At 32.9% G+C, this 12,976-nt stretch overlaps 1 protein-coding gene across 5 annotated transcripts in view; it reads right to left on the reverse strand.

Annotated features, from left to right (window-relative positions):
• CCDC88A (coiled-coil domain containing 88A) overlaps positions 1 to 12,976 on the reverse strand; it is a 115,885-nt gene that overhangs the window by 65,836 nt on the left and 37,073 nt on the right. For all 5 annotated transcript variants that reach the window (XM_019970170.2, XM_019970169.2, XM_019970168.2 and 2 more), the window contains exons 5-8: positions 11,764 to 11,822; positions 9,014 to 9,097; positions 7,349 to 7,489; positions 2,175 to 2,347 (exon numbers count right to left, since the gene is read on the reverse strand). In XM_019970170.2, the coding sequence (XP_019825729.1) occupies positions 2,175 to 2,347; positions 7,349 to 7,489; positions 9,014 to 9,097; positions 11,764 to 11,822 (457 nt within the window). The remainder of the gene's footprint in view (positions 1 to 2,174; positions 2,348 to 7,348; positions 7,490 to 9,013; positions 9,098 to 11,763; positions 11,823 to 12,976) is intronic.

A 12,976-nucleotide genomic window follows, 5' to 3' on the forward strand; every position in this document is an offset into this window, starting at 1 on the left:
AAGAGACAGTGTTGTATAGAACAGTCTTATGGACTCTGTGGGAGAGAGAGAGAGGGTGGGAAGATTTGAGAGAATGGTATTGAAACATGTAAAATATCATGTATAAAATGAGATGCCAGTCCAGGTTCGATGCACGATACTGGATGCTTGGGGCTAGTGCACTGGGACGACCCAGAGGGATGGTATGGGGAGGGAGGAGGGAGGAGGGTTCAGGATGGGGAACACATGTATACCTGTGGTGGATTCATTTTGATATTTGGCAAAACTAATACAATTATGTAAAGTTTAAAAATTAAATAAAATTAAAAAAAAGAAAAAAAATATTAGATGGCATGGGATGATTGAACAACTCTAAGAATAAACTAAAAAGCACTGAATTGCATACTTTAAAAGGTTCAATTTTCTGATATATGAATTATATTTCAATAAAGCTGTTTTTTCCTAAAAAAAAAAAAATAATTTGCATGAGTAAAAAACTCTTTGGAAACATTGGATCCAATAGACAAAGAGAATTATTAAAGGAAGCATTTGATAGTGTTAACTATTGCATAAAAGTGAAATTTATAAGGAATTACTTCTTCTTCCATCCAAATTCCAAATTACACTTTTACTCGAAAGTGTAATTAACCGAAAGTGTAATAAATCGAAAGCAATTATATTATGATGTACCACCCACAAGTATGCTATCAGTCTGCATGTTCTTATTACAATTATTTATTTCCATTAGGTATAAGGCAACCTAAACTATTTTTATCTACCATGATTCCACACTTCCATCACTTTAGTAAAGATCTATCCCAACAAAAACACTTAAAACAGATGTTAACAGAATAAACCCATGAAGGAACACACTTTCAAAGGACAGCAAACAATATAGATGGTATTTGATGTAATGCTAGTTACTGAGAAAACTTGCTATATCTGGGATATTTATTTATTCATTAAAAATATTCATTTATATTTTCCAGTCAGCATGAGACCAAATTTTACTAATCTCTTTAAATTGTCTGGAATTTTAATAACACTATGCTCAAGTAAATTTTATTTTAAAATCAAATTTTAATACAGTGCAAAATGTTAAATGAATTCACAGCCATCACTGCAGTTCTAATTGCATGCTTTATCTAAAGACTGAAGAAGATTGTGCTAAATTATATGGAACGAACTAGTGTTCACTGTTTAGGCTATCCATTAACTGCCAGTCAAACTAATAACAGCAATCTCTTCCCTAATTTTCATGGTGCAGCTGTTTATAGAATATCTTGGGCGTATTCACTTCAACAGATACATAATACCGCAGACATTCACAATGAAAGCTGTATTTTCTTGTTTTCAAATTTTCCTATGGACTGTATATTTTTTCTACCTTGCATATTCAACCACTTTCTTAAAACTAACTGCTTTAAACAGTCAATAAACTTAATTGCTATATGGTGGTTTTAAATTTAAAATCTACACCCCAAAGCCTAAATCCCAAGAAAACAAATCCCCCCCCAAAAATGAAAAAAAACAAGGAAAGAAAAAGCCTATAACACACAACTCCTTTGTTTTTTAAAGTGCAATATAAAAAAATCTCCAGCAGAGACTGGTTGGGTCTTTACAAGTTATTCACCAATGTGACATTTATACTGATTTTCCTGTAATGATTTTTGAAAGTTAAATAAATATATTAATTTTATCAGCACTAACCAATCTGAATATTTACCATTTTTAGGTATGTGATTCAGGCATTTCAATTACTCCATGCAGAAGATACACAAAATTATTTTTCTGTAATACTGTACACCAAAAATTCATTTTATAACATTAATTTTGAAAAAGCTAAACTTAACCATTTGTATCAGTGGTTGTATTTTGGATTTCATGGAATGAAAAAATAAAAAAATTAAGCCAACCTTAATTTGCAAAGGAAAAACATTATTTTATAAAAGAAAGGACATCCTAACACTAGAAGAATAGGAAGTACATAGATACAGGATACAGGTCATCCTTTAAGTTGATAAGATTTAGCATTAAGAAAACTTTGATAGTGTCTTCATTTTGACAAATACTACTGAAAACTGTGACACAGCCTAGCAACTGGGAACCACGCAATTTCATAAGCCTAAAAACATTGCATTAGGTCACCTTTGCAACCATATAAATTCAACGAGCCTTGACTAGTAGCAACTTACAATTCCTGCCTAAGCCTTCTTATCTTGGCCTTAGCATCTGCCAGCTCCACTGACAGATGCTGCCGACTTTCCGTTCGCTTCATGCCTGGAGAACCACAAGGTGACTGTGCAGATGAAGAGGCGTGGGGTAGAAAATGAAGACCATCCCGCTCTTCAGAGAGCTCTACAATAGTCTAAGGAGACAGAGACCACAGAAGCCCTTTTAGTGTTTTACATATCAGAGAACCAGATACACAACACTAGTCACTAATTCTAAGTGTTATACTACAATATCAGAAAGAATGCATTGGTCAAAAATGTCTTATTTATTTAATATCTTCATCATTAATGGTGAACTTTTTGTTTTTTGACTATGCCACACAGCACGTGGGATCTTAGTTCCCCAAGCAGGGATCAAACCCACACCCCTTGCATGGTGACTTAAAGACAGCACCGCCAGGTAAGTCCCTTAACTTTGACATATTTAGCTGTCATTTTTTAAAAAAGTTTCATTCAACAGTACATGGTTGAGTTATTTAGTAGATAACACAAAAACAAGACAATACTTTTTTCCCTTCCCAGTGTTCTAACAAAAATTAATAAATTGTGGTAAAACATGTAGAACAAATAGCAACTGTTGGAAAGGCATAGAAGATTTGTTGACACAGTAAAGGAATTAACTCAGGATTAGTATGTCTGTAACTGTTCTGTCCAATACAGTAACCAGTAGCACAAGAGGCTAATTTCAAGTTTAAAAAATAAAAAATATAGTTCCTTAGCCTTCTTTACTAGAACATTACTCCTATATCACCATTCCTATGCCTGAACCTCCACTCACTCAACTCTCCCCTTCTGCCCAGTCAAACAGATTATTGGCTACTCTAGAGTTCCTATTTGGCCTGAAACTGCAATTAGGCTGTTAAATGTCACCCTTACTTTCTAATTTAACACTACTATGTCACTCTTTGACTATGGTTTGTTCACTCTTCAGGGAAAAAACAAAAGGGAAAAAATATTTATAGAACTCCTAGCTAGATCCAACAAGATCCCATCCAATACTATAATTGGCAACAGAGGCTGTACATCTATTTTAGACCTAAGGAAACTGAGGCACATATAGATTAAATAACTTAAAGTTACACACGAATATAACACAAATTCAAATTCAAGTCTGACTTAAAATGCTATGTCATTTTCCTTACCTACTATCAATTTTTCTATTCCTGTTCCAAGGTGATAAAGAACTCTAAAAAAACTAAACAAATAAATTACAGCCCTACTACAGAAGTTGTCATCCACTTTCAATTAAGCTCTTTCCAATGTCCATCAATTCTTTCACTGAAAATCTTGATCGTTTCCTGGCAAAATTTTCCCATAAAGGCAGATGTAAATATATTCCCTTTTCTCTACATAAGCCCTCAACTACAAACTGCTATCATTACTTCCAACAAATGAACTCTCCTTCAATTTGTCAAAGAAACAGAACCACCTGCAATAAATTCCTCCATTTTTATGCATCTCTTATTCCCAACACATATTCCTTACTTCTGTAACATTTTCAGTTTCTCTCTTCCTATTGCTTTTTTCTCCTTGTTCTTAAAAGACATACAAGTTTCTACTATCTAGGGAAGGGAAAAAAATCACATTTTCCCCTTTATTATCCTTCTATTTCTCTTTCAATGTTACGTTTCAAAGGATGGTTTGCTCACTGACACTACTTCATCTTGTCTATCTACTACTTAGTATGTCCAGCCCAACTCCACTGCCTCTGTGAATAGTGTTACTAATTTCCACAGCAGCCCAAGCTCGAACTTCACGGAGTCAGCTTTTATTTGCCTATTTTCTTACTGTCTCAATTATCTTTAATATTGCCTTATAACATCTCTTGTCTTTAACAAAAGAACCTGCATACATGTGTGTGTGTCTGTGCTCAGTCATGTCTGATTCTTTGTGACTCTGGACTGTAGCTCGCTAGGCTCCTCTGTTCATGGGATTTTTTCAGGCAAGAATACTGGAGTGGGTTGCCATTTCCTCCTCCAGGGGATCTTTCTGACCCAGCAACTGAACTTGCGTCTCCCATGTCTCCAGCATTTGCAGGCAAATTCTTTACCTATGAACCATCAGTATCTGCATATGGTAATTACTAAATATCTGTTTCATACAGAAACTAGTACTTAATTACATGCCACCTTATTTTTCATTTACAATGTGCTTTTTTAAAATAAATCAGATACAACCTTCCTTATACTTCCTTTGTATCCCTGATGTTATCCAGCAGAGTAGTGAATACAAAAAGCTGCTCAAAAATATTTAACCAAATTATTCACAAAACAGAAAACTCAAGAAAAGTACTGAAGATACATATTATATTTGAAATTAGCAGGTGGTAAAATTAAAGTATATCAACAATTTCCAGTTGAAAACAAACAGAGCACAAAAGATCTATGGATGCAAAATATTTTTTAAAAAGAAAGAAACCATGGGTAGGGAGGTGGGAGAAGGGTTCAGGATGGGGAACACATGTAAATCCATGGCTGATTCATATCACTGTATGGCAAAAACCACTACAATATTATAAAGTAATTAGCCTCCAACTAAAATAAATAAAATAAAAATAAATAAATAAATAAAATAAAAAGAAAGAAACCTAGTGTTAAGAATTAAGAGAGTACCCAGAGGTACTTTCCATTTTGCCTTTTCTCTAATAGTGGTAGTTTCTTGAGCTCAAGAACTCCAAACATTTTCAAAAGTCTGATAGGAAATGTTATTAAGGCATACTTTTAATTTCTGAAAAGCTTTCTCTGATCCTTCCAATCTTAGGTATTCCACTACCAGTTGCAAGTAATCTTTCTTCTTTAAATTCCTATAGTACAACATTTCGGAGAAGGAAATGGCAACCCACTCTAGAATTCTTGCCTGGAGAATTCAATGGACAGAGAGGCCTGGCGGGATACAGTCCATGGGTCGCAAAGAGGCGGACACGACTGAGCGACTAACACACACACATAGTACAACATTTAGATCCATGTCTCTTTTTCGGTACTTGTCACTTACCAACTTTTATTACAGTTAACTCACTTATTAAAATAATTTCTCTATTCGACTGTAACCATCTTTGGTTCTTCTTTGAAAGTCTGTTGCTCTCACATACTCTAGTAAAAGTTCTTACAAAAAGTAGGTATTTATCAATATACGTTGAAGAATGAACATATGATACAACAAGGCTAAAAATTTCAGGTGACGATAATTACAGAATTCATCATTAAGGAAAAGTATCAGAGCAGAGATTTAGGCAAAGGTATTATAAAGGTCAGGATCACAAGTGTTGGAGTTAGAATGGGCAAGTCACCTAACCTCTCTGAACTTTAGAATCTTCATCTATAAAATGAGATTATTGTGTACATGTACTAAGATTAAGTACACAATAAATCTACAATACAAAGCTTGGCCTAAACAGTGACAATAAATACCTAGTTTTTAGTAAAAGGAGACGATCCTGCTGGAGTTTAGTCAAAGAAGATCCTGGCCTGGGAAAATGCTGCTGGAGGACATGCTACCCACTGCAGTACTCTTGGGCTTCCCTGGCGGCTCAGATGGTCAAGAACCCGCCTGCAGTGCAGGAGACCCAGGTTCAAACCCTGGGTTGGGAAGATCCCTTGGAGAAGGGAACAGCTACCCACTCCAGTATTCTGGTCTGGAGAATTCCATGGACAGAGGAGCCTGGCAGGCTACAGTCCACAGGGTTACAAAGAGTCTGACACAACTGAGCCACTTTCACTTTCAAAAGATGACTGAAGAGATCCTTGTTTCATAGCATTAAGGAAAAAAAAGTATAATTAAAAACAACGTGACCAAATTATACTTTCTACATCAAAGTGAAACAAATGACAAAAGATCAATAAAAACAGAGGAAAGGGCTCTCTGTTCTGACAAGGGGGAGCACCCCCCGTGGATAGCCTGTGGCTGCCCAATTCTGGCTATGCCAGCAAGTGGAGGATTTGAGTGCTAGGATACCCACTTGAACTCCCAGTGTGAGTACTACTGCCCGCCAGGATACATACTGAAAGTGGTTTTACTAAAACAGTAAAAACATTACTAATATAAAAAAGAAGATACAGCATATGGTTCAAGACTGACTGAAAATAAAGTGATCTGAGTATCTCAGGGTAGGTGGTTTCATATATTCTAGGAATGTTTTGAAACTCATTCTTTTCTTCCTTTGATCTCACTGTCTTAAATTTTTTAAAAATTTAGCTGTTGCTTTAAAAAACGTTTCTTTATTTCCTATATATTCTTCTCTTTTAAAGCCATAAGAAAAGCTAAAAATTCCCATCAGAAAGGAATATATTTTATAGAGCAATGAGAAAGCTTTTTATTCCAAAAGCATCTCTAGAAATTTCTCCTATATAGTCTTTCATTAGTCCCAAGACTAATCAAATTCTCCATAAATAAACTCAAATCTGTTTCTCTCATGTAAATTGAACAACTGATCAAAGTTTTACAATCTCCAGAATGACAGAGTATTTTGGTCTGCTATTAAGAAAATATTACTCACCACCACATGCACTAACGTCTAGACTTCTCTAAAAATTATAAACTGCTCTCAAAGAATGCAACCAAAAAGTCTGGTGCAATTTTACTCCTTTTAAAAGCAAAGTACTTTCTTAAAAGAGCTTATAATAATTCTTTTTTAAAAATCACACCTCATTAAATTGCTACAAAAATTTGAGAACTTTTGTGGGACATTTTATTCAGAACACCTGTTATTCTCCTTTTATTAACACATTTTTTACAGTCTCAAAATGTGGCAATGAAACTACAAAATTAACCTTAATCAAATTCTTAAACTTTGAAAAAGCAATGGTTTTTCCACTTACATCAACGATATTTTTAGTTTTATACTTTTTCCAGAACTCTGGTTTCATACTTGTTGCCAGAACTATAGGGATGAGTTTTTAAAAAAACACAGAAGAACAAAATCAGAGTAATTTAAAAGGAAGGGGAAAATAAAATCTAATTGCAGTATGTTTACTAGCACTTCGGGGCTCTTATGCATCCTTTCTGGTTCCTGTGTTACACAAAAGACATACAGCACCTTATTACCTGTCCCTAAGAGACAGACTATCAATTCTCAAAAATCTCTGAAGTTTTTTGGAAAGGAAACTTTCATAATATACAAAAAGAAATTTACAAACCTCTGAATGTTCATCTCTCTCATCTATAAGCCTTTTTAGATGCAATACCATATTTTTCAAGAGTGGTTCTATTTCCTCCTGAGACATATCAGTCACTTCCATCCATTGTAGATCAAACACATTTTCCTGATTATGGGTTACCTTTAGAAAGCAACCAAAATAAACAACTTTTAAATAGTTAATACTTAAAAATAAATCTTAGTACATTAGGTTAAATATTATATATCCCATATAATAAAAATATGAAAAGTAAACATGTATAAAAACATTTCAAATTAACGAATGCTGAAAAAGCTTCTACTAAAAATTATTTTCACTAAATATAGTCTTTAAATGAATTTATTTTTACCTTCTAACTAAAAAATAAGATTTAATTCAAGGCATTCCTAAGGAAAGGTAATACTATTACTTCTGACAACTGTTTTAATAGAATCAATTGATCATTTCCTTAGATAAGACTAAATTAATTGTAACTGAAATCAAAAGCAAAAGTTTTTTCTAATCCTATACTATATAATATTATTGCAATTTTATTCTTGAAAAGCAAAGTTTTTACAGTTTCTGAGGTGACACTATCATAGCACCTTAGGAGAAAAGGACTCCTAATAAAGATTTTTAAAAGAATGGAGAAGTTATATAAGTGAAATACTTATTTCTTGTTTTCCATTTCTCACTGTGATTCTGATATTTTGCTTTAATTTTCACAATAAACAGAAAAATAACACTTTCAAGAATGGTGGCAAATTCAGTAACGTGTGGCACTCAACATTTATTCAAAATAAAATACAAATCACAAAGCTAATGGAAACATATATATAAAGGGAAACTACCAACAAAACTGTATCTTGTTATGTACTAATATGCTTACTGTTGACCATATTACTGACAAGAAAGCAGAGTTCTATGAACATTAACTAACAGAAAAGATAACATATGGAACACAAAGTGATTTAAATAGAGATTATTTAAATACAACTCTTCCCCCTTCCATTTCCTTAGTTCTCTCTAATCAACATGTAAAATTTAACACACTGTAGTTCTAAAAACTAATAAGTATACAAGATTAAAAGCCCAAGACAAGAAGATGCAGAAATAGCTTTTAAAAAAGCACAAACAGCTTAAAAAAAAAACTTAACAAATATTAACTTCAATTATTTGACATTGCACATTATGTCCTATATTTAGCTTTTACATGGATGTTACAAATCACTAATGTATTTATAATTCAAGCAATATCTTGAATAGAAATTCTGCTGTGCCCATTCATTAAAACAAAATCACTGGAGTGACATAATACATTACCTTAGCTCATTTTAATTTGAATTACAGCCAGTGATCCACTTTATGCTGTTTCCATTCACTATATCATGCATGCTATGCTGTCTAACAAAGAAATATACATTCCTCAGATAGCACTTTCTGCCTATATCCCTATGGATAAAGTCAACAGTACATCTGTAGTCAGCACTGTGCCATTATAGATGATTCACTTAAGAAGCTATGTCTAAAGAAAAGAGGACGATTTGCCTAAAAGCAGAGTGCATCTATATTTGATTTTTATTTATTCTTGCTTAAGTTATGACTTTAAGTATTTGGGGAGATACACAAATATAATGTATGATGAGCTTCATAAAAAACACATAAACATTTTATACAGATTATTACCTCTTGAATATGTGCGGCAACTGCTGCTTTCGTATCAAAATCTAAACCTTGAATTCTTTCAATAAATTCTTCTTTTTTCTGACACTAAGGGAAATGAATAGAACAATCACTCATACTTTATAGGGTGTAGTTGTTAATATGTTGTAAATAAGTAAAAACTCATTAGGCTAAAAAGCTTGGCTACAATGAGGGTTTAAACAGCACAATGAGGGTTTTGTTTTGCATTTAAATGATCTCTCTAATATACTTACCTAATAAAAAGATTAAAATTTAGAAATATTTATTTAAAAACTAAGGTACTGAAAATCCGTATTACTTGTATGCTGAAAAGTTCTAAAGCAGGTAATCATTACACAACTCATGTGAGGTCAGTACAATATTATTATGCTAACTTTACAAACAGAGAAATAAAGAATCAAGAACTTGTTTCAGGGAGGATAAGTTACTTGCCAAAAAACACAGTGAGTCAGTGGCAGAATTCGGAATATAGCCAAAATGCTCAGTCAGTCTTTGGCTGTCATCAAACAACACAGCCTTTCTTCTTGGAAAAAAAAAATTCTAAGCAATTTTTACTTCAAGCTTACAATTCATTCTCACATCTTTATCCTATCAGTCTCAATGAAAGAAATCTCTTTTTGTGGCCCAGTTCAAAACATGTAAGATAATACAATAAATATTTGATCTGTTTCTAACAAAAAGTTACCGGGGCAAAATTTAAGAATGTATATACAAGTACACATGTAGCAAGTGGAATAAAGGCAGCAATTCTTCATTGTGTACGTTAAAAAAATCTTGATATAAACTAAAAATGTTATAATGCAAACCTTATCTTTTCCTTTCCAATCAGTACTGAATAAGAGCTTAACATGCATCTTACTGTTTTATTCTGTCTTCCCTCGACATCTCTTATACTGTAATCCAACTGTTTGTGTAACTGTATTTTTACAGCTATCAAATGAGAAGTGCATACAAAATAGACAGCACTGCCTTGTCTAGCTTAGTTGCATCTTTTGGGCCAATTACTGAACTCACTAGAAGGCACTAAACTCAAAAAAGAAAAATTGGGTCTTTGGTCAATAAGAAACTTAGTAAGGTTCTGATTTATACTCTACATATTACATTATAATATTCTATTTCTATTGCCACACAATTTAACTTAATTAAGCACATTTCTATCAGTGCAGAAAGTTCCTCATCCTATAAAAACAAAATTAATAGGATAATACAAAAATATTTAAAATTAAATTACAAGAAATGTAAAGTTTTCAGTTGTAACGAGGAAGTCAGAGTTTTGGGGAACATGTGATAAAAATTACCAGGTTTAAAAACAAGATTTTTGGTCTACTGACTAATATCTGACAGGCATAGTGAGAACAATTAAGAATGACTTTCAGATAGTACCTTTGTAGCATATATAAAATAACTTTTTAGGTATGGTAACCCCAATTTTTAAATTTTATGCTTCCAAAAGTGTTGCCCAATAGTTTGAGCCAATGAGCATACATTAAATGCCAGGGTTATAATAACTATGACTCCATGAAGAGTCATAATTCAACTGCCATACCTCTGGCTGATTTAGGTTTAAATTAAACATATACTACAGTTCCCTTTTCTAAGTCCTAGAGCCACTGTTTATATTTATACTATCTTTAAAAGCTCACCCTTTAACACAATCTCAACACAAATCAATGAGAATTCTTCCTTTACCCTTAAAATACCTAAAATTTGTACTAAATCTCACCTCTATTCAAACTTTAGAAGTTTTAAGAAGGCTAGACTTTCTTAAAGAATAAACAGGCTAGACTTTCTTAAAGAATATAGGATGAAGTTGATAGGTTCTTGAAGGCTAGAAAGGAGAGAGTACCAAGATGGAAAACAGAATGAGAAGACAGAAATTTTGAAACTGAAAAATCAGAAAATCAGTGTTGTCCTACACAGTACTCAAGAGCTACCTATGGCTGAGTATTGAAATGTAACTAGTGCAAATGAGCAATTGAGATTGTAATTTTATTTAACTGTAATTAATTTAAGCTTAAACAGCAACATGTGGCTAGTGGCTATTCTACTGACAGTCCAGTTCTAGAGCATAAAAAGTCTGGTGTTAAAAACAGAACTACAAATAGTTTTACTTCCAATTATAAAGACTCACATGAAGACTAAATAAGCATTAGCAAACTTTTTCCACTAAAATTAAGCTCTTTTTTCTTTATATACAGTTCTTAAAGTGTTATGGGCACTGAAGAGATTTCTAATTCTATTACAGTAACTAACTTCTAAGCCAGCAGATGACTGAGACTTCATAATTTCTGCCTTTTGATCATCACTCCTCTTCCCTTCAATAACACATACACATACACGCATAAGTCATAAGGATGTTTTGGGAGAGGTTTTCAGGGTACCTTTAGGGAACCTGTCAAGACTGGGGTCTTTAAAAGCCTCAGTATTTTAAAAAAAATTAATTTTAATTAAATTAAAAGAATTAAATTAACATAAACATAATTTATGCTATCATATATGACTATCTGACAAATAGTGTCATATTTGACATATATGACAAATTTATAAATAAATTTGAAATAAAGTAACAAAAAGTGTTTTTCTTCAGAATCTCCTTAGCTTATACAGATATGTTAAAATTTCTAACATGGACTCTGAACAGCAAAGGCCCATCCTTTAAGTCTTTCAGAAAGTAGAGCCTCAAAAATTTACAAAAACTTATTAAAATAAAAATATGAAATATTTTAACTTACCTGAACTGCACAACCCAGTAAAAGCAAAAGCAATTTTTTAACTTCTTCTGTGCCTTGTTCTGAAATGAAAATAATTACTAGGTACAACATTTTACTTAAGTTCAACTTTGTGATAGTGGTAAAATGGTATTCACAACTTGATCAAGGAATTAAGTTTCTAAGTACAGTGAATTCAAAAGAGCAGCTCTTTATGTGCACAATATCGTAACAGCAGAAGAAATGTGCAAGGATCTCAAATTTGAAAGGCTGCAGTACAGATAAAAAAGCTTTCAAAGCTCTATGTGATAAAGGATGCTAACTGTAAATCCACTACTTCTCCATAAATTATTATATTACAACAGGATACCAAATTAAGAACTGCTGCTATAGAGACATGCCAGAGTCAGCCAAAATGGTCCCGAATAAGTTTGGCTTCTTTTAGGCCTACTGGCTTTTTTTTCTGAAACACCTATCTTATATGATTCATCTACCTATAAAATTTAAATGGCTTTTCCATTATGTAGAGTCATCAGAATCAAAATCTTAAATGTCAGTTACAGTGAGGCTGGTAAAATAAAGGTATATAACAAGCAGGATAAAAGTAATGGTCTGTAACAGAGCTGGAAAGTATATTCACTGTCCAACAGTATTCAATCCAAATTTTCTTAAAATACTGAGTCACTCCAGAATTTCACCATCAAGCCAATCTGTCTACAAGTCAGTCCAAATTTTCTTTTCAAATAATTCCTCCTACTCTCCATGAAACCTTCTTAGCTACACTAATCACCCTTCCCTAAATATACATAAATACACATGCCACTGCCATAACTTCTGTTACTCCCTCTGCCTGTCTTTCATCGCTACCCCTCTCCTCTAATGAACTACTTACTAATCACAATAATATGCACAGCTCTTACATCTCTGTGTAGTCTTCCTTGACCCAAATACCAGTGGTCTCCAACCCTCACTAATTTGCCAACTTTAAGAATAATCAATAGCTCCATATTTTATAAGTCTTAACATTTTTACATCTATTTTGCATTAATTATTACATGACCCAGTAATCTGTTTATCACCCACCAAAACACAAGATCCTCCAGAACATAAACCATTTTCTTTATATTCCTGGTCCCTCTAACTTGGTAAGTAAATCCTAAATATATGTGGAATTGAAAACAATTTCATTCTACATACAACACTTTTTCATTTTTTATTTGTATATTTAAACATTCCA

The sequence above is a fragment of the Bos indicus genome, chromosome 11 (genome assembly GCF_029378745.1).
Source record: "Bos indicus isolate NIAB-ARS_2022 breed Sahiwal x Tharparkar chromosome 11, NIAB-ARS_B.indTharparkar_mat_pri_1.0, whole genome shotgun sequence".
In the NCBI taxonomy this organism is placed as follows: Eukaryota; Metazoa; Chordata; class Mammalia; order Artiodactyla; family Bovidae; genus Bos; species Bos indicus.